Below are 23,976 nucleotides of genomic sequence, written 5' to 3' on the forward strand. Positions count from 1 at the left end.
TAAGTGATAAATTTCGGACTATTGTAGCATTGAAGACGTTAATGTTTGATTATGAATTTTGCCAAGTGTTTGTTTAAATGGAACAGTATACAGTTCTTGTTAAATGTGTGTGATGAGAGGCTTTTCGTATCTTCTTTTTGGAATATAATTTCGAGGAAGTTTATAGTCATTAGTAAAAAGGACTTAAATATCTTACTATTTCAAAAATATACTTTCTCCTAAATTTATGCTTGCCCTGCGTTTGTTGAACTACTTAATGTACTCTGGAGTCGTCTTACCATGGATGATTATTACAAAAGGTACGTATATAGACAAATTTAATTTTTACGTGAAACGTGTCCTAGACTATATTAAAATAGCTAGAACCTCCACGAACGAGCTTCGCTTTTATAACGAGAGCACGTTACAATATGGACAAAACTATGTGGCCCAGTTTCTCATGCCGCCTCGTCATTACGTACAGTGACAAAACACAGAAGAATGTTTCGTCTTTCGTTCCATGCCATACATGGCTTCCAATCAAGCAGGACTAAAGTATTGATAAAATCAAATGTTTACCATTCATAGTGTTTTATAATTACATAAATATAATTTTAATCAATGGTATATTTCTATACATCTGCTTTTAATTCTAAAGCTAAAAGCCTTTTAATTTAAGTAGCTTTTCAACTATCTCACAATGTTGAATAGAAACTATAAATGCGCCCATCAACATTCGAACTGGGAAGGTACGCATGTTAGCTATGATAAAATAAGTTAATATTTTCCCTTGCATATAAGCTCAATGAATAAATCATTATTACATTTTTTTAAATCTAAGAAACCGTTAGATATTACTTCATCGCTTCCAAACGTGGAAAATGGAATTTTTAATATATCAAACAGTCTCTTACGAATGATTACTGACTCTAAGATTCTGTTTAATATATATATTTGTTACATATGCAGATACTACATATCTCCTGACTAAAATTACGGAACAGTTGTTATTACATAAGTTATTTCGGTTAAATTAAAGAAATTTTCAGTAAAAGTTCATTATTAATCATATCAGAGTTAAATATAAATATATATAAAAATCTTATTATAGGCCTATATGGAAATTGTGAGATCCCGGTAGCATTGATTTCATTCCTTCTTAACACGTACTCACCCACTCGCGAAAGTTTCTTCACTGTTAAAGGCCGACGGAATTGCAGGCGGTTATATGTGCATGTGCTTATTCAAAACACACTGAAGCGATTTTTGTTGGCGTTAAAATATGGGGGTGACGGTCTATGTGAATAGCCCGTTACAATCTTGTTGGACGAAACAAAGTAAAAATGAACACATACATCCGAACAATAATAGGTCACATACATATACCTCCTTATTATAAACATGATCGTGTACCTCTAATGCATTCTATTGGAGTACTTCAGTATAACGTCAGCATTAACAGTGCTTCGACTCGAAAAGAGTTGAAAATATCTTCTTATACTAATTTAAATGTTTAATATAGTTGAGCTCATCATTATGAATTTGTATACACTTACATTATTCTAGTCTATATCTTAATTTACCTGACAGATTTGCTGGGAACCTTAAGTCTCCTGAGTGCTTTTCCCACTTCACATGTTATTCGCCTACTGCAATCATTTCCTTCGACAGCTTGCATGACTAGCTTTGTGAGAGCAGCCAATTCATCCGGGGCATGCTTTAGAACGATGAGTCCTCGTGACCTGAGAAGACCAAATTTGGGGAAGAAAAGGACTGTAAGCAGAAAAAGGCTAGACATAGCAATAAAACCTGCAATCGCCATGAATAAAGGTTCAATAGATTTTTCGTTTACTGGTGGAGTTGCTCCATAGTTTCCATGTGGAAGCGGTAGATACTGATGATGAAGTTGTTGCTGTAACTGCTGACCCACATTCTCATCTTTGAGAGCTTGTTTGAAGCTTTTTATAGGATAGAAATAATAATAATAACCTGCCAAAGTTCCAGTAGTTGGGTCTCCTAGAGAACCCCCTAAATTTGCCAAATGTGATAAATCCAATCCTGCACCTTTCTCTATGGCAGCTTGATATAATGCAGCAAGTTCATCTTTGGTTAGAGGTGGGGCCGGAGCTACCTGTGGGTCAAGACTTGATGCTTGGATCTCCAAGGTTTCGACTGGTTGAACTGATTCCGCAGGTTGAGAGTCGAGACTAACGGTTGGAGTCCTCTCATCTTGCAATTGTTTGATAACCGATTGTAAATATTGAGCTCCTTGGGTATCTGGTAAGCAAAAGCAGCCAGGTAGTAGCAGGAACACTATCCCTGGTTTCCACATCAGAACCTGAAAAGAAAAATGAAACATAAGTTCCAAATAGAAATTATAGTTAACTATAACAATATACACATTGAAATAAGATGAAGAAAATAAAAGATGCTGGTACAAGAATTCATTTTCTTGTCAGCTATAGCTTTATTATCAACTCGGCAATATCTCATCCGGAATACATGAGAATTGAAAAGAAACACAATTTTAAAGTTGAATCATGCCATACATGAGAGGACAAACAATTTATAAAGTAAGAACAAAATAATTTTAGATATTATCGCAAAAACTAAAAAAAAACAACACTTCCTGCTATACTGATGGAAATACACTTCTGTACATTAAAAATTTAGCACCAAGAAGGAAACGAGACCATGAATTCTTAGCAAGTAAATCAAGGATTATAGTTTACTTACATTAAGTTTTCTTTGTGTATATTTACATTAATATAAGAGTCCCGTGCTTGAGTATGAGGGAAAATATCTAAAGCCATTATACAATTTGTTGAAATCAGGGGATGTTTTAAGGGGTGCTAGTATGACTAATATAGCTATATTCAACGGTGCCCGTTGATGTCTCTAATTGGCACAGGAATCAATGACTAGGATCTTTTCTTAAAATGACTTGTCATGTAACTTAGTCATTGTCTTTTTGAAATATAAAGTTGTAATGATAGTTACCGCAAGTTTGTAGATTAATAGAATCCAGGAATTGGCATGAGTGCCAACACTAGCCTAATTACTACCAGTGATTGGACAAGTTTTTCGATCCTCAATGTTCGGTTTCACATTGTTGGTACTGCATAAAGCAATCCTTTTATTAACTGAATGACTACATGAAGTTACAGATATTACGATATCGTTCAAGACAAACTAGCTCCGAAACTGTAATGGAGTAACGTAAAGAATAAAAAATCCCTTATAAAATGTCACTTTTAGGGAGTGTGTCGACGTGTCTAAACCACAAGGTAGAGAGAAGGAGGTGAATAAATTCAATTTGTTCTCACTTCAAGGAGAGTGACATTTATGAAGAAAGGAAACGAATCAAGTCAGCAAAGGAAGCTGAAAAGATGTAATAACATGTAGCAATAGAAATAGGGAAAAAAAAAATCGAATTGGTGAGCTGTCTACCAAGAACATGCAAGTACCAAAACGCCAAACAAAATATTTCCATAAAAGCACACAAAATAGCAATTCTGATGGAGCCTAGATAGAGATCAAACTGAGTTGCGAAATGATTACAACACGTTAACATAAACACCAGCTGTACAGCCGAATTTTTGAATGTGTTCCATATGTACTGTGGTCAATAAAAGAGACCAACATGTTCTGCATGCCGGGAGACTAGAAATGCAAGCGTTTGAAAAAAAATATTGTTTTCAATTTCCTGAAAAATGTTGAATTTTCAAAATATAAAAGCGGGATTATAACGAATAAATAACAGTTGGTTCTATTTTCCTGATCATACCGTTGTGTATACATAAAAGTGAATAAACTCCTGTTTTCATTTTTGAATGATCTTGTTCTCAAGAAGCGGAAATAATTATAAAGCTTCAAAGAAAATATGTCACATTCAATCAAACCAAATAATCTTGGAGAAAGCTATCGAGGGATATTATTTTCTTATCATTTTATTTACGCATATAAGGAAGTTAGTTTGGGAAAAGTAATCTTCTTTTACGCATTTCTCCCTGACCGATTTCAACCTCAACCAATGGAAATTATCGGGATAATCTAAAACATATATATTCTGTTCTGTTAACATCGAGTTATTTCTACGTAGTATGCGAGAATAATTTCTCGTAGTACTGAAAAATTTTCTGTATGTATAGTTGCAATGCGAAGTGTATTTTACCCTCTTTTACTCCTTATGCTTAATTAATTGCAACAGCAAACAGACTTAATTCGGTGGAGAAAGCGACATATTAAGTTTCAGTAAAATCGCATAAATTTTATGAGGGTTATGAAAGAAACAAACAAAGAAAGAAACACAAATGCCAGTTGTACTCAATGGTAAAAGTCTGCATGCTCATTTTAATTATATACTCTAAAGAAAGTATCTAAACATGGATCTATATATTTAAAAGAAGCTGATTTTGATACAGATGATAAACTTGGTTTGAAAAAGGATTTACAGTTTAATTTCCATTAAGATTCACACCAGGATTTCTAAATGATTGTAAGGAGATTATGTGCAAAGGAGGTTGAGAATTACTTTTATAAATGCTAATAATACCAATGATGTTTTATATAAGTGGAAAGGGACAGAAATAGGTGCAAGTGTGCTTCATAATGGAAAAATAACAATAAACAATGTGGAGATAATTATCCTTATAGTGAAATATGAATTTAATTATGAGTGTAAGTTAATATTGAATATATTAAAAAACCAAAACTACTCACTTTAACTCGAGGCAATTTGATATGTCTGAGTTTGTAATTGTAGCAAACTGGTAGAAGTAAAGATTAAACTAAAGATAATAGTAAAGATCATTGCAAACTGAAGAATATATCCTAAGAACGGCAGAAATAAAGTGTTTCCAAAAGAAAATGGAAACTTAGAAATCACAGATGGTGTAAAGAAAATTATTTTAAAATATATAAAGATTACAGTGCATTTAAGAGAATAGCATATGTAAGTACGAAATGTATCATGAACGAGAAGAATCCCGTAAAAGTAGACCAATGTATTCGATTAATTGTAGCAGAAGAAAGAACATATCTGTAAATGAAAGAATAAATATAAACATTGTTGTAGATTTTGCCGAAGCTGTAGCTAATGATACCACTTTTATGCAGTTATACTTGGTCAGAAGAATTTTACATATGATCCGAAAGATGAGAAAGTATTGGAAAGTTTTCAATGTGTTTAGTTGTAATGTGTATGAAAATATTTCCATAAAAGTCATGAAATATTTTATATAATAAATGGCGAAGCATATTGAGTTATTAAATAGGATTAGAAGTATGAAGAATAAACCAGATATTAGTTTAAAGGAATTAGAATTAAATACAAAATATAACATTGAAAAGATACAGAGAATAAAAACTAAATTTGGGAAAAATATTTTAGTTGAGAGTGAAGAGTTTAAAGTGTTTGTTCTACATTTACAAAACTCATGACAGATAAAATGATAGATGACTTAGTTAAAGACGGGTTGTGCATCAAATGTGTTGATTTATCACAGATAATTATCAAACTAGAGTTTGTATTAATAAAAATGAATAATTTTCTTTAAAATTTTTGTGTAATAAATGGCATCAAAATGAAACAAGAAACTAGCATTAATGTCTTACTTATATGATCTAGGGAAAGGTAAATTTTATGAGATAAGTTGTTGGAAATTGATTCAAACACAATATACTGGTGAAAAAGTATTAGTGCATTTAGTTAATTATTATGCACCACTATTACTGAAGAGATATAATAGAAATACAGAACAGGTGTTAAAAGAGATGAAAACAAAAAAACTATATATGAGCTACGTGACTTGAAACAGCTTTATAATAATTATCGTTTGGCCCAGAACATTTTAGAAATGAGCCTTCAAGAAAATATTTTTTAAAAAAAATATGCATAAAAAGTGACCTGTTAATATGGAACTTCAAAACAAATTTATACTTACTATTAATTTCAACGTGATTGTAAATGGTGTCCACAATAACACACAATTGGTTTTTGAAATTAATGGTTATTTGTTCGTAATAAATTATGATTAGTGGAATGAGTTTAAAAAATCATTATTTCCAATTGAGAACGAAGTTAATAGAAGATTTGAGTATGAATATACTCACTTGTAGTTATTATGTAACTGTTAATTTAAACATTTTTTTGGTTATAAACCCATAAAAATTGAAATATTTGAATTTTTATACTTTATCCTTATACTTATGCAACTGACAACGCATTAAAAATAGTAATATTAATTTTTTATTGATATCTGAGTTTGGAAATCCATTAATAAACAATTAAGATATTAAAGTTTTATATTTTTTATCCTTAGTTATACATTTACCAATAAATAAAAAAAACTAGTACTTGTAATTATATATTGACTCTCGTTTGAAATTTCACAATAACTTGAAATTTTTACAATTTTATGAATAAATGGCGAACTTATTACATATCAAAAATTTTGTGAATTTTTTACGAGGAATATTTTGTTTTTGGGTAAATGTTATTGTTTAAAAGTCTTATAATTTTACGAAAATTATGTTAATTTAATTTCTTAAATATCTTGACACTATATTTCAGCAGATTTTCCATCTAAGACTTTCTAATCAAAGATTTTTCGATAATCTTTATTTATGGGGATATTATATTGAAACTTTGGGTATGAAGTAGGAATGGGCAAAACCGGTTTTTATAAACACCGAAAACCGGTTTCTATAAAAACCGAAACCCGAAAACCGACATTTCCGTTTTCTCCAAAACCGGTTCGGTTTTTCACCGAAACTGGTTTCGATGAAAACTTTTCGAAAACACATAAAACTATTTGTGTGGAAACGGATTGGGTTTCCGGAAAACAACGAAAAACCATTCTGGTCAGAAATAGAACCAATTTTGGATAGAAAACGGAATCGGTTTTGAAGAAAACCGAAACCGGACCAAGTAAAAAACCGAAACTGTTTTGGAGAAAACCGATAACCGGTTTCAGTGAAAAACGGCGATGATGAGAAATGAATGAAATGGTGGAATGAAGAAAGTGGGAGGAAACGGGAGAACCCCGAGAAATCCCACGCACACGGTGTTTGTCCACCACAAAGCTCACGTGGTGTGAGCTGGGATCGAACCAAGGGCCCCATGCACCAGAGGTGAACATAAAATCAAATCCAAATCAAAATGTGTAATATATGTTCAAAGTGAGAGTTTTATATGTATAGGGTGTTTCAAAACAAGACCGACAATATTTCGGAGGTGATTCCTGACACCAACATAAGCCAAAAGTATACATCAACCTGGGTGCACAAATGCTACCTTTCGGAGTTATGGGCTGCCAAAAACATGAAAAAAAATAAGTTTAAAGGTCCATAGCTTCAAAACTATGGGACCTACCGTAGTCGGGTGAAGACTTCACTCAGGAACTAGTATGTGCCCTATCCAAAAATCCATGTTTCCGAATCCTAAGGTACTCACGCAACAGATTTTATAGAGGGGGTTCGGCTATGGACATATAATTTGAAGTACTCACTACTACCTCCATAAAAAATGTTCAGGAAGTAAAGCAAGATTCTGAAATATGGATATTTGGATAGGGCACATACTAGTTCCTCAAGTGAAGTCTTGACCCGACTACGGTAGGTCCCATAGTTTTGAAGCTATGGATCTTTAAAGTTCATTTTTTTCTGTTTTTGGCAGCCTATAACTCCGAAAGGAAGCATTTGTGCACCCGAGTTTGTCTATACTTTTTGTCTTATCTTGGTGTGAGGAAAAACTTTCCAAACGTTGTCGGTGTTGTTTTGATACACCCGATATATATATATATATATATATATATATATATATATATATATATATATATATAGGGGTTGGGCAAAAAATCTAAAAACTTTGCAAAAGTGTGAAAACCATATCTAGTATGGTGTGGGGCCTTCTTTTGCGTCCAAAACAGATTGGATCCGACGTGGAATCGACGTATACAGCTCCTGAATCGTGGTGTGTGGAATTTGGTACCTTTGCTCCTCCAAAACATGCTATGCTGGTGGAGGGTAATGAGACCGAAAACGCCTTTCTAACTCAGACCACGATGGCTCAATGATGTTCAGATATGGTGATTGTGGGACCCAGGAGAGGTGTAATAGCTACTGGTAATGTTCCTCAAACCATGATTTAACCGTTTTTGCAGCGTGACACGGTGCCAAATCATCTTGGTAGATGCCATCACTATTAGGGAAAAATGTTTGGGACATGGGTAGAACCTGGTCCCCCAAAATGGCCTCACACGCCTTAGCATTCATCATTCCATGCAGGGATATGATGGAACCACGATATCACTGCCCATAGTGTAACAGAACCACCACCATGCTTTACAGTTGGGAGCAGACAGTCTGTATCATAGACCTGCCGACGGTGTTCTCCATACGTAAACACGACCGGTTTTTGGAAACAAGGTGAAGGTCGATTCATCGGACCACATTACGTGTTTCCACTGCTCATGGGTCCACGCCTTGTGGTTCTTGCAGCACTGGATACGCCTCTTCGCATTTACTGTTGTGACCAGTGGTCTGGCGATAGCGGCCCTGCCATGAATTTTCATTTTATGAAGTTCCCGTCGCACTGTTTTCGATGAAACCGGGTTCTGTAGGCCGGAATTGAGTTCAGACGTAATTTCCATTGCAGTGGCCTTCTTTTTAGCTGCTACAATCCGTTTTAATGCCCTCCGGTCATTATCTGACAGGATTGTCTTTCGACAACTGTTGTGCTTTGCAGACGTCGTTTGCCCACGAATTGTGTATACCGTGACATTGGACACAGTGCCTTTCGATACCCCCACAGTGTTCACCACTGTTGCCACTGAAGCTCCAACCAGACGGTCACCAACGATCATGCCTCTTTGGAAGTCTGTCAGATCGCCCATTTTACCGCACCTCTTTCACACCTCTTTTACCTCACACCTCACACCCGCACCTCACACCTCTTTTACCGCACCTCTTTACACTCACAGGTGAACTGGGTACTGCTGACGGAAGAGGAACGTCCACATGACACATTGAAAGCAAAAAACAATTGGCAAACGCAACACGTGTTGTACAGTGGAGGGCCAAACTTACGTGTTCTGTATGAAGTGTTTTTAGATTTTTGTCTTCCTCTGGATATATATATATATATATATATATATATATATATAGTAAAACTTTGTCCCATATAGGTATAGGCAGAGCGTTAATAAAAAGATTGTCCGGAATCGACTCCCACTATCGGCTTTTATTATAGAAGTTTCACTATAAAATTATTTTTACAAAATAATGTACAAATAATCTCTCTAGTATACAAGGTTAGTTAAAGGTAGTCTTTGACCGTAAGGTCGCAGACAAAATCTCTACAGAGCCCCGTAGCAGGCTAAGCCATTAGATAGGATAGGCGTAGTCCCGTAGCAGACTAGAAGCCTGGGGTTAGGTTACTCCTAATGTTCGTGGCAAACAGTAGGAGGGTCACCAGAAAACTGGTTCAGAATTGCCGTCGTCCATCCAATTTATAGGGTTCCTTGGGTTGCGGTGGCGCTGCTGCTCCGTTGTCATCTTCTGCTCAGTGGGAGGGGCCAGAAGCCCGTCGTCTGCACGTGATTGTAAATCCATCTGGTGTGGAATCCTCTTGCCAAACCACGTGGTGGTGTTTGTAAACACTGGCGTGTAGAATTGTTTATTCACTATATCACGTGGGACATTACAATATATATATATATATATATATATATATATATATATATATATATATATATATATATATATATATATATATATATATAGGGTGTTTTCCACTTCTCATTCTAGATATTTGAGCTTTTGAGATTAAGAAATAAACCCTTATACCTTGTCATGGGAGATCATATGTTTAACCCTGTAGCTGTAAGAAGTTCTAAAAACAAAAACAAAGGTTAAACTAAAATTTGCTGTTCCTGAGTATAACTGGGTAAAATTTACTGGTATGTCTGGGACTCTGGGTATAACGAACAGTTCAGAAAACTCGAAATATTTTAACAATCGGTTTTAGCAAACAGACTGAATAGCATGGGCGTCTCTGGCAAGATATTAATTGGGGAACGGTGCTACTAGAATGCTATTAAACTCCAACTGAATTTACGTCAAAATTATGAGTAAATAGTAATTTACTTGAATTATGAGCTAACTGGATCCTCATACTACCTTTACCAATACAATCGATTGGTTAAGCATGACGTATTTCCGCCAGTATTTGTTGTTCATTTGTTTCCGATGGGTTCCAAAGTCGTGAGGTGCATATGGAATTTACAATGATTATATTTTACATTGACTTATAAATATTATAATGAAATAATTACTTTTTTAAGTTTCTGAAAGAGGGAACTTTGAAGTCCAAATAGATAGATGATAAATAAAAGAGGGAAACTTATTTGCATGAAAATAAAGTGGAACATCCACAGGCTATGGTTTCTGTACGTACCAGACGTATTGTTGGAACCGAAAATGTGTGTTTTAGATCCTTTTTACTTAGGTTTAGTGCAGTAGTTTCCCCGTTGTTTTTAAATTAATGTTTATATTTTATAACTACGTTAATAATAGTATGTAGGTATTGTGATAGCGACCGTTGCTTCCCCAATTTTCGTCCTCCACCCAGCGTCGTGAGGCAAACTGGGAAGTCACGTGAATAAAAGTCGTGACGGCCACTAGATCTAAAAAGCTCGCGATACGCCGGTTAGTGATAGGGCATTTGTCGCTAAGCTGGACGTAGTTCCAACAATCGCTAACAGATGGCGTGGAACGGCTCAGGCCCACAAATCGGGCCGTTACGCCAAGTGGTTCGGTTTGGTTTAGGTATTGTGATAGGCACCTAATCTACTGCCTTGGTGAGACATCTCTCATAGCCTCAATCGTCTAGCCATTGCTGTTTTAATCTTTTTCATATTTATTTTCATCTCATATTATTTTCAGAGCCTTTCCTTATTATGTTCTTTGGCGTCATGTTAACTTTTGATTCAGATTGTGCGGTAACGATCATTTCATCATTAGTCCTCCTACTTACTATAATCAATATGTTTCCCAATCAAACTCTTATTCAGTAATTTCTAGATAGTACTTGTAAACGATGTTACTGAGAGATGAAATTTTTATCGAATACCTCTTCCCATTTCGTCATCCTATGTCATTTGCAGTATACCAACTATAAATATCTGGTTCATATATAAGTTTTTTTTTTTTCGAATCTTTAATATTTTATTCTAAGCTTCTTTAGTACCTGTAATTGAGTCACTTGTTGGAATTATCTGTTCCGTGATATATATCGGTAGAGACTCTAGTGGTAAGGCGATGAGAGTAGTTTTTGTCTTGAACACAATGATGGATCTGTGCTTGTATGTAAACCCCAGTCGATCTCACAATGACCACTTCCTAGACATACAGCAACTGTACGACCAGCTACGCATCTGACGTGAGTTGTTCCTTGTGTGGCTGCTCAGAGTAGTTATATGTGTTATTAAGGCAAGTGTTGTACGTTTTTGAACAGTTTTTGTAACATGTTCAGTATGTCTCATTGATACCATGTTGTGAATAGTACCATCTACAATCACTTTCTTCTTGTGTACAACTTTGAGCCAGTGTTATTAAGCGTATTTACAGTAGTATAATTCTATAGTCCTCATACAAAACCTTCACTGAAAGAAGTCTCACGATAACACTCATGATTTGACTACACATTTCGAATATTTCTGTTTCCTTCTTCTCCTGTATTCTTAATGATGTGATGTATACTTTCTACCTTTCCATCCTCAATTTTGCTAAATTTTTGAACTTGTCCCTTAGCATCCCGATTCCTTTGCCACCATCATTTATTCTGTTTTCCATTTTAACACTTAAGATATAAAATTTAATCTTGTCATCATCCGGTTCCACTATCTATTCTTTACATCTTTCTCAAGCTGCAATTTTCTCATTAAAAATTCATTTCTATCTTTAGTGTCTATATTGTCATCGTATTTTTCCGTTGCATAGAGCGGGGCTACTTTGACATATGAGTGATTCTTCCTTTCTGCGAGTGTTGTTGCATCTCGACGCATCTGCTCCAGCCACTGGACGTGAGCGTGTATGGGCCACTAAAGAAGTGGAGAGCCAGACTGAGCTAATGGCGGAAGAAGACCCGACGAAGAGGATCAATTCCCAAGGAACAGTTCCCTGGTCTACTGTCTCGACTCATGGATTCCCTTGCTCCCACCATAGGCGAGAACCTGAAGGCAAGATTCATCGCTTGAGGTCTGGTTCTCCTAAACGTTGAAGCTCACCTCTCAAAGTTACCGAAAGATCCCGATAGCACACAGGTCGAGAAAGACATGGACGCAAGTTTCTTGCAGTTTCTTCACGATTCCAGAGCGGGGCCAAGCATCAGAGGGAGGACGAGAGGAGGGAAGCGAAGGAAAAAGATCTTGGTTACTCCTGGAAAGTAATTGCTCCCACGGGAAGAAGAACCGGAAACTGGGACAGATATGAGGGTGGAAGAGGGAGACGTCGGAGAGCCCTTGGTGACGGAAGAGGTGGACGTCGAGGAACCACTGATAGAAGAACTGGAAACCGAACAACCATCTCAGCTACAAAAGAAACCCAGCCAGGGAAAGAAGGCGAAGAAATAAAGGTATGACGAAAACACCTGTGTCATCTATATGTGTGACTTTTGAAACTACAAGCGTGGAAAAGAGTGGATTCAGTTTGTCAGGTGCGAAAAATGGGTGTGTGGGGTTTGCAATATTGGATCCAAAAATCAGCAGTATGCTTGTTACGATTGTAATGTTGACGATTAAGGTTTTCATTCCGTTGTTATATGTATGGATAACCAGGGTAAGAGTAGACGCCAGGGCAAGAGTGAAAACATTACTTACGGAGAAGTGGCAACGTCGGTAAATAAGCGAATGTTGAAAACCAGTTCGGCATGACATATGTCAGAAAGGAAAAAGAGGGAAGCCGTGTACGTGCAGTGTGAAGAGCAGTAGAGTGGAAAGTTTGTTGCTGAAGGTAAGAAGTAAAGGATTCGTAGGTGCGTATCACAGTACGTAATGTAGTTTCAGTTGAAGGTACAGGACTGGAAATATTTCGTGGAAATGGTGTATCGGTTAGTATTTCTTATCAGTAGTACGCAAGAAAAAAGTGCTCAGACGGGAGACGGCGGACAATGATTGGAGGATACCTGAGGTGGGGCAAGAGTGTACGGGGCAAGCGTGAACGTTCACCCTTGCCCCATGTGGTATAGTTGAGTAAAGAAAATATTGGAGCCAACATGTAGCATTGAGTAAAATACATTTGCATAGGTAAGACAGAAGTTGGCGACCATAGACTACTAACAAAACATTTACATTGTCGTCTAGAATTTCACAGCCGGAGTTGTTGAGCATATGCCATGTCGCATTGGAATGTCGATAGGCAATGGAGCGCGGGAACACAAAAGAAGCTAGGAACAGCAAATAAGCAATTCGCATCAAAGTCATCCAACCAACAACAAAGCATCACTCATCAGTCAAATATACCTGTACCGACGACATGGATACATCCTGCCAATTCTGTGTGTAACTGTTTTTCAGATACCCCAAACGGTGAAATGTAGATTTCCTGTATTGTATGCAACGAGTGGTCTCACGAACAATGTTCCAATTTTAAACTAAGGAAGTTTGTGTACGTGTGTGACTACTGTGTACGTATGTAGCACTGCACGTAACATGTTTGAGCTTCGTGACGGATGTTGACGAACTGATTTCTACTATTTTCATATTTTGTAATTATAACATGTATGATATAGTACTGTAACTTTTGTTGGCAATTCCATTTGACACTAACCTGTTTGGTATTTTATAACTTCCTTTACTTCCATGTAACCAGTACATATACATCTATGATTCAACTTGTTTCTTGGCGTTTATATCTACGCTTCTATGCTTTCATTCGACTGTACACTGTTGCTCCAACCGTTGTTTACTCTTACCCCCCACATGGAGCAAGAGTAGAAAATTTTTCCTTTGTCAAAACTATATTATTTCTCTGTATCCTCTGCTTGTTTTGTCGTAATTAAACTGTATATGCTATTAGAGATAACAGGCTTTCACGTCAAAGACATATTGCGCTTTTCGCTGTCACCAATGCACCACAATTCTTTGATTTACAAAAAGTGTTCACTCTTGACCTGGTCGTCCATAAAGGTATGTTAAAAGTAAAGCTTTAAGAAAACTTGTATAATGGTGTTTAATGATGTAAAAAATAAAGTTTTCCTGATTTAAAAGCATACAGCATATATTACGCATGACCAAAACGGTGTTTTGCTCTAGACTTACATTAATTCCATGTTAAAGTAACCCCATACGTCGGGTAACTTGGAACTTACGCAGTGAATACATAAGATGTCAAAGTAGCTCCACCCCGGGGGCTACTTTGACAGGTAATTCTTTAATTTTCCCCGCCAAAACTTATTTGCAGAAACTTAATTTAAGTAGTGGATGTGATGACCTAGATACCTATTGTTATGATGAGAATAGTATCACTGACTGGTTGCAGCCAGTATCCCCTGTTCACATCTAAAATAGTACAAAACCTGTCAAAGTAGCCCCGTTTTACGGTACATTATTAAATTGTTCCTATCCATTTTAATTCCTCTTGTCACCTTTACTACTATTGTATATTCCTCTGTCTTTGTAGACTTTTTTTTTTTAATTCGCAGATCAACTTTCTATACATTTTCCCCCTTTTCTGGTCTTCGTTCGTCAGGAAATCCAATTGTTGTTAGTTAAGCAATGACAAAAGTGCATGATGAAGCCGAGACTACTTTGACTAACCAAGAAATGTAGCTTTTTAAATAGATACATATATATTTCCTTTAAAGTGCCACACGTCGAATGGACATTTCAATCACACCAGCCTAATATTTAACAACACATATAAATTCATTTGTTCTGCCTCTCTGTACTTCTTTCATATAGATCAGCATTGGTCAAGTTCATCTCCTTAACATAATATTGGGGGGCACGTCCCCATTCCCCCGCCAGAGACGCCCGTGCTGAATAGCACCACTGAGTTTACCTTAGTACCGGAAATTTCCTCAGTCAGACTCCAGCTAAGCTCACCATTTCTATTTCGCATCTTGTATGTTCAGCCATCTAGTGACGAAAGGAGTAACTACATAAAGACAAGAGAGAACGAAAGCTAGCATGTCTTCGAGCTCTTGAGCGAGTGAGTACGAGTTATTAGGATATTGAGTTCTAAGAGCAGGGCCGTAACTTGTGGGGGGCAGGGGACAACTTGTCCCCCAAGGAAGCTCCCCGCCATTCAAGGGGGCTCACTTTAAGACAAAATTTTCTTACTCCAAGTACGATACGAACATGAAATTATAAATGAAGCACCAAACAGGTTCACTACATTACATAAACAAAACAGCACACATAGGTAAATAAAATAGAAACGAGTCGTGAACCCATTTCAGTAAAAAAATGTCTACTATTGGGGACCCTAGAAATAATATTTATTCGAATGGCTTTAAGATTTGTCAATATTTTCTCCTTAATTGATTCGTCACGTATGGAACGGGCCCAGGGGAGTAACTAGTGGGCCCGCAAACCTTGCCGTGTGGGAGGGCCCACAGGCTCCGGAGAGTCAATAAAAAACAAGAGAAAAATGGGAAGAGGGAGCCCAAGAATTGGAAAAACAACTTTTACTTGGGGGCCGAAATACGCTTATTAATGCTTGCTCCTCCTCCTCCCTGCAGAAAAAATCTAAGTTACGGCGCTGTCTAAGGGTGATTTTTTTCGTTTGTTTGAGGTTTAATGCTTTTAATTTTAGCAGCAATACTATATGCGACATACGTCTACAGTGTAGTGTGAAATCCCAAGTACATAAAGCTCCCAGAGAAATCGAATCCGAGTCTTCCGCAACAAGAGAATGGGTGAGAAAAAATAAAAGGAAAATTCCCACTACGGGTAGCGAAAACGGGCTGTGATAAATGTTTCTTATTTGTATAACAAGAAAATATTGGGGCCTATATATTAACATAGGCCCAAAACCTGGTAGCTCAGATCACTTCAGCTTCGCCCTCCCCAAAGATATCGAGGGGGCTAAGCCCCAAAAATTTCAATGTCGTTTTTACGTTCTTATATTTACAGAGTGATTTTCCTGATTAAGTTTTAAAAATATTGATCCTCAGGTTCATTTATATTTTGAGAACATAGCAGTGGTCGAAGTGAGACGGTATGTGGTGGTATGCCATATCGCCTCTGTTTTTTTCAGTGATGAAGGCATACCGCTTCTGTTTTTTCAGTGATCAAGACATGCCGTTACTGGAGAGCAGATGCTAAATACCTTTAATAAATCTATTTTTACACACAGTACTTGACGAATACCTTTGAACGTAAAAAGATTTTATTTCTTATGTAGAAATAATTTCTAACTGGGGAAGTACTAGAAGTGGTACGCGGGGATCTGCGTGTATTATATATCATTGGAAAGGTGACACCAAGTATACCACAATTGTGAAATATCTCGCTTGAATAGGCTTTGTAGGGGGCGTAGCGACCATTTGAAGATCAGAACAAGGCACGCTCCGAAACACTAGGAAACGTGGACAAAATAGGAATTTATGATGTAACTGTTTTCAGACGTGGTATATATAGCTTTAAAAGATAGCTAAATACGAATCTGACATCAAATGTTTAAAAATCAAAATGAAAGATCCAAAATGACATATACAAATTACAAAAAGAACAAGCTATGGATCTGAAATTGGGTACATAGAGATATTCGACGTCGCTATGTATGAACCGTACACCAAAAGTGTAAAATTCAAAATGGCGGATCCAAGATGGAACACTGCATCTGCAAAACACTGATATGGAACTGAAAGCGGGTAGATAGAGGTGTTTGTGGTTGCGGAGTACGAATCCAATGTTAGAAGTAGAAAATGCAATATGATGGATCCAATGGCGAGAAAAGTGCAAAATGCAATATGACGGAAAAATGTGCAAAGTGCAATATGACGGATTCAATATTGCGGATAAAAGTGCAAAAAACATGTACTGTACAGAACGGACATATGAGATTATTGCACATGTAGCAAAATACGTATAGTACATAACGGGGCAAGTATGGGCAGGTGATATTTTACAAGAAAAAGGGAGTATTTTGCTATACAGTCATGCCAAAATTGGGGCACGGAATGCATGAGAGTGTTTGTAGCGTACATGAAAGTTTTGTGATACGAACGGATTGCAAGCAGAAGCAATTATTATTTTACTATCAACTCCGCCCCCAAAGAGATACACAGGGATCGGAATGTGTTACATATCGCTGGAGAGCTCGCACGAAGTTCACTTAACATCTGTAACATCTCGCTTGCATGGCACCAGTAGGGTACGTTGCGATTATTTGAAGATACCATCTGAAGATCCGAATAATAACATTGAAAAGTGTGCGTTGGGTTGTAGAACATCGTTATGTTTTCATAAGTGTCTTTCCAGTATTACATTATGCCGTGCACACTTGTGAGCCATATGTGTGACAAGTGTTCACTGTCATGAATAGAACGGTACCGACACCGAGACTAGTGTCGATCTCGCCTTGAATTCGAGACCGAGACCGAGACCGATACGGAGCCCAAGATCGTCCCAATACTATACTTACTCATGAGGGCTTTCCGGAAACCCATTCATCCCACCCGTATTAGGTGAAGGTGAGTGATGGTCAAATAAATTCCGTGGCGATGAGTAAGGATAGAATCATGCTGACTTGTTGAGCGTGAGGGTGTATGAGTATGAGAACAAGTGGTTGTCAAGAGGGTGCGCGGGGTTGTAGGCCAAATTGTTTACCTGAAAGTGAGCGCGAGTGAAGGCCGTATAATCTTCGTGAGGGAGAGGGCCAAGTGGTCTTTATGAGGCTGAAGGTGAAGGTCAAGTATTCTTCATGAGGGTGAGGATTAAACTTGTGCATGAGAGTGAGGGTGTCCTTGTGGGGAATGACACCTCCGATAGTTGCTGTAATTGGAAAATAGAAAAGGAAAGAGCATGGTACGTTTCATGTAAAAAAAAAAAAAAAAATCACTCTTGCAATTTGTTTCCTTCAGGTGATATGTCATATTTGACAGGTTCAGTAACCCAATTTCATTTTGTGTACGGGAAGGGTACACTCCTGTTATTGTCAATTGGTATGATGCGTAGAGAACATAACATTGGGTAGAGTAGCATACATATAATATGAATGCTTTGATAGCGCTGTACTACACTGTTGAAATATAGTTGTGAGAGTAGTTGTAGAGGGCATGGCAGTAGCAGCGATGGGAAAGTGAATCAGTTTGTCCTTTGCCGAGCTACTACTATTTGTGCAGTCACACCTTGGGAACGAGTGCTTTTAAGGTCTTACGATACTATTAGAGTATTCGAGACCCTGAGTGTTAAATTGTACAATCTGCGGCAAAAAAACTGCAACATGAGGATGTAAGTTTATTGTGAAACTATGCCTAACAGCACAGGGAATGAACATAACGTCTAAGTGGAACAAATCACGCCAGAATAAACCTCGGCCTCCTCCCGTGCACACTTATTTTGGAGCAAAAGACTTCGTCATTTCTCAATAAACTTATATGCTCATGTTGCAGGTTTTTTTGCCGCGGATTGTACAATCGTATTTTTCATTCGGATAATCTACCAGAGTGTTGGAGCTGCAAACAGCAAGATGTGTTTCACCATGTATATAGAATATTTGTTTAACATATTATAGTTTGTACCTATTACTTCCCAGGTATAATGTAAATATCTGTACGAGTTCTGTCGTGCTTACACATTAATTGTAGCTTTCGAACATAATTTCCTGTAGAAGTAGGATTTTATAGGACATTGCCCTGTATTTGCTATATTTTCGTTTCGTTCTGTTCACCTGTAAAATTAAAGGTTCGCGATTTGTTGTTTGAAGTGAAAATTAGGGCGTTAAAAGTAACTGTCCCCGCTGTTGAAGGCAATCCATCTCGGAAAGAGATACAATTAGTAGAGATAATAGTTTGTATGGTCAATTCGATGGACAACGAGGATCAATTCGATTACGAAATGATTGATTAAATACACTATGATGATGCTTTCGATACTGATAATATTGATGCTCTCATGGATGCTTCAGAACAATCGCAGGCTTCTGCAAATGCTTTTATACCTTTGGACTATGCGCAGCGTATCTTACAGGCGCAGAAGGACTACCCGCAGTGCTCGTTTTCTACCATCAGGACACAGGCTCCGAAAAAAAATCGCACATATTTACGTAGATGTCAAAACTATGTTGAACAACAAGGAACACAACGTGAAAAGTATTCGTTGGTGACCAAATATTGTTTGCAACAGTCCATTCTAGCACGAGAGCAAGGGATATCAGTTCACGAACAAACGACTCGACGGTGGGCCCTTTATCAGGTCAAGCTTATTGGTTTGACGGGATTTAAAGCTTCACATATTTGGATTCAAACATTTAAGAAACGGTTTCGTTTGTCATACAGAAAAATCTGTTTTTTCACACTTACAAAGAAGTCTCTAGAAACAGAAGACACTGTCGATCAGGGTATCGAATATCATCTCGATTTTGTTGATACCATTTAGCCAAACTTTGGTCCAGATCAGAATTTGAATACCGAGCAATCCGGGTTTAATTATACTTTACTACATTATTATCGCACACAGGTGAAAAAGTAACAACAGCATTAGTTCCCCCGTTAAATACTCGCACGCAGTCGTACACTACACAACCTGTTCTGTCTATTTAGGGGCAGTCGTTTATCCAATGTCTATTTGCTTGCAAGAGGTTGGGGGTCAGTTTCCTTCCACCATAATACTTCCCAATTACCAGATTCTTGTCATTCGATGCTCGCAATCCGAGAAGTTAAACAAGGAACTGGTTGGAGATTTCTTCCGTAATGTCCTCAAACCTAACGTAGAGAGGTCTTCAGCAAAGAAGGCTGTTCCTATTGCCGATGCCTGGAGTGCTCATACATAAGAGACACTATCAAGATGACAGCGTTGCGATTATATTAAAGATCCTTCCACCAGGTTCTACTGCTTTCGTGCAACAAATGGATGCGTTTTGCTTCCATCAGCGGAAAGATTTTCTAAAAGAGTTCACCGAACATGCCTTCCCTACATGAAACGAAGCACTACTGCAGAGGCATGTTTAGGCACGCCTGGTACGAAGTGAGTTTTGATGTACCATACGTTCCATTTCAAGCTGTCAAGGACATTAGTTTTTCTTTCAACGATCCCATTTGCCGTAACTGCAAACAAAAAGAATCCTCCATTGCATGTTCTTATGTATTTTGTTATAAAATCTTCTGCTGCACCTGTTTCTATGACTTCTACCATTATCATTAGTCATTGTACACTCTCTCCCTCATCCTCTTACACGCATGTTACGAACAGAAGTGTATACCTAGGGTTTACAAGTGTAAATGGCATAATGTGATACCAGAAAGACACTTGCCAAAGCATGACCATATTGTCACTCCAAAACCCGATTCTTTCCACTGCCATTGCAATATTTCAGTTCCAGAGCAGTGTTTTGCATTTTGTCCGCCATCTTGGATACACCATTTTGAATTTTACACCTTTGATGTCCAATTCATTCATGGCGACGTGGAGTATCTCTATATACACAATTTCAGATCCATAGCTTGTTCTTTCGTAATTTGTATCCGCCATGTTGGATCCGCCATCCGACGATTTTTAAATATTTGACGTTAGATTCATATTAAGCTACCTTTGAAACTTATATATACACCACATCTCAAAATAATTACATCATAACTTCTTATTTTGTCCACGTCTTCTAGTGTTTCGGAGCATGCCTTGTTCTGATTTTCAAATGGTCGCCACGCCCCATACAGAGCCCATTCAAGCGAGATATTTCACATGTGTGGTGTACTTGGTATCACCTTGCAAACAATATATAATACATGTAGATCCACGCGTACCACTTCTAGTACTTCCCTAGTAAGTTCACAACAGCAATATTTCCGTTATCTTTTTCCTACCTCTGGTTTTTAAAATGAGATCTAGTATAACCACCACCAGGTTATAGAAGTATTTTTGTGGACGCTCTGTATATTTCGTAAAGACAGTGATTATTTTTTCGATTTATACTTTATTCTGCGACGCAAATAAGTTCTTTCTTCGGTGGGAATTGCTTCCTTCCCACGCAACTGGACAAAGAAGTCTTTCATTGTTTTTTTCATATATATATTTAAAACATTGCTTTGTGGTGAGAACGTTTCAGTGAGCGACGAACCTTTACAGTGTTTCTCCCTGGCTTATTAATATGCACCTTATATATTCTACTGTTATTTGGAATTGAATTAAGTGCTTTCTTTAACCGTTTATGGAAATATTGCAGTAGATTTGAGCAGACCAGAGTAGAATAGGTGTCCAAGCGTCTGATCGTTGCCAGCTACACCGCTTTTCCAGTTCGTTATCTGTACTTTCACACTCCCGAGTAATCGCAATATCTCGTGCGTCGTGGCCAGTGGACTAAAATTAACATCAATTCTTTTCATATTGCGATGTATGTATCTACAGGTGATTTGACCTCAGTGTTTTTGAGAATGAACTGCCAATATTGACGAATCCACCAACGCAGTTCGTATCTTGAACCTTTTCGGTTCGAGGAGTGTGACTCCAGGTTTTGAAGCAGTAACTACGAACGTTGCGTCGAGCTTCAACCATAATATTGTGCTAAGGGGCATAAGCAATTAGCCGGTGAAGGACGTTTTCTTACGGCTAGCCCCAATCAATAAGTCGCAGGTTCATATACCTAGTGCGCCAAAAAGGTATAAACGCGCCCTCCAACATTAACATTCCACTTTGGAGACTGCGTTATTTTACCGAAGACTCGTGTCGACTCTTCAGGACTGTTTGGAGTAGCAACTAGATTACTACGTGGGATTATCCCCCAAGTGCGTTAGTGGTGTGAGAAAAGCATTTATAGTAAAATCTCAGTTATAATCTTCTATATATAAATCGAAGTGATAAAGGGCTACAGTATAGTGAAAAGTAAAGTGCGATTTTGATAATGGAAATAATTATATATACCCAGTGTTAAGTGTTGTGATCATTTCTCTTCATTATTTTTCTTTTTAATAGTATTCTAATAAATAAGTATAGTGTTATTTAACCCAGCGTGTTTTCGTTATGTGTGTGAATGATGTTTGTGTACGTTATGGTCTGGATGACCGTCTGATCGTCCGTGAGGTTTTCGAGACGAGACATCCGAAACTCTCGGCGCCTAATGCTCATCTCATCATTGAGACCGACGAACGATTTGTAAACAATCTTGTAATCCCTTCTCTGAGAGGTCCTTCAACGTCCTACCCAGGTAAGTCCAGATCTCAGGAGAATACTTATTGACAGGACCACGGAGGACAACGGAGGACAGACTACGATCAGGCAATTACAAATAAATGGTACCCGAACAGTGACTCGATACACTGGTCATTTTGTTTTACGTATAAATTGTTTATAAATCGTGATCAAACGAAATTTTTATGTGAACAATCGTGAACAAACGATGAACAAACAATCTGCATGGTTTATTTTTAATTCCCGATATTTTTCCGGTACATGAAGTTACCACCGCCCATTTTGTTTTTCGTGCAAATTGTTTATAAATCGTGAACAAACGAAAATTGTATGCGAACAGTCGTAAAGAAACGATGAACAAACCATCTGTATGATTTACTTTCAATTTCCGAAAATGGGTTCTGCCAGGTTCACGCACATCTTTTTGTCTGCTTCCAGGTTGAATTGTTTATTGGTGAATGAAGGGCATTGCTGTCTTTTTATTAATACGTAAGCCATTGTTTCTTCCATACTATGTTCTAAATTGCTTGCTTTTCCAATGTTTTGGTTCAGTAATCTTGATAGAAGAATGCTATTGCGATGATTCGTTGGAGCTTTGATCTTCTGAAAGAGAATTGTGAGTTTTATTGCACTTTCCGGACGAATACTTTTAATTGCTTAAATTTCAATCATATGGATCATTTTGTAATGAGAACAGAAAAGTACTGATTGAATTTTCTTTGTTGTAAGTGCATTGTGACGAGGTGGTTTATTTATACACATGCAGGAATGGGGTATGGAAATATTTGTGATATATGGAGAGAGAACGAGTGGAAAAACAGTTCACCAGAGTAAAGGAATAAGCAGGGTGTTATTAGGAGAATGGGGTGGGAGAAGTTCAGATTAAGAAGTGTCTACGGTCGTAAGCTATCTGAATCCGGCGTTAATTAAGATCAGTTGGCTTTTAATCAACAAACCCTAAATCCGACACTTCTCGTATTTCGATTTACAGTAACCTCGTGGGATTGCCTATGAGACAAACATTGAGGCTGTCTTGTCTCGAAAATGTATTGAATGCGATGTCTCGCCTCGGAAGTGGCACATGTTTCTATCAACTCTCGTCTCATATCTCATTACTAGGAGAACCCAAAAGCATAAAAAGCACAAAAAGCATAATAGCAATTCACACACATGGTTGGTACCTTGAACATAGTTGTGGTTGTCTAAGGGTCCAGAAGGAACTAATTTTAAAAGCATAATTTAATATACATATATATAACACAATTCTTGGAAAATTCTATAAGAACAATTCTGTTTAACTGCAAGTTTAACCCGTAAGTACTATGGACCGTCTCTCAGACCGCTGCGACTTTTGTATCATCATATTTTCTACACCCCTACCACTATAAGTGGATATTCTCGTCTACCTTCCTGTCTAGCAAATAGTTACATATTGTGAAGTTTGTGTTATAGTTGATCCCCTGTGCGCGGCGATAGAGGAGTAGCACGGTGTCACAGACGTACTATAGTAGTTACGTGAGTGTTATACGGTTTAGCAGTCTTTCGTTATCTCCCAATTATTAGCAGGTTGTGTCTTACCGTGTGGCTCGTCTGGCACTACACATCAAATAATGAGCCAGAGACTGGAAAAGCTGAAATAATCATA

At 37.4% G+C, this 23,976-nt stretch overlaps 1 protein-coding gene across 3 annotated transcripts in view; it reads right to left on the reverse strand.

Annotated features, from left to right (window-relative positions):
* Nucleotides 1–23,976, reverse strand: part of LOC145688180 (uncharacterized) — a 156,979-nt gene that overhangs the window by 24,461 nt on the left and 108,542 nt on the right. For all 3 annotated transcript variants that reach the window (XM_081762036.1, XM_081762039.1, XM_081762038.1), the window contains exon 3: nucleotides 1,563–2,317. In XM_081762036.1, coding sequence (XP_081618162.1) covers nucleotides 1,563–2,311 — 749 coding nt within the window. In that variant the 5' untranslated portion in view covers nucleotides 2,312–2,317. The remainder of the gene's footprint in view (nucleotides 1–1,562; nucleotides 2,318–23,976) is intronic.

Source organism: Thermobia domestica, chromosome 6, assembly GCF_964235325.1.
Source record: "Thermobia domestica chromosome 6, izTheDome1.hap1.1, whole genome shotgun sequence".
NCBI classification, from domain to species: Eukaryota; Metazoa; Arthropoda; class Insecta; order Zygentoma; family Lepismatidae; genus Thermobia; species Thermobia domestica.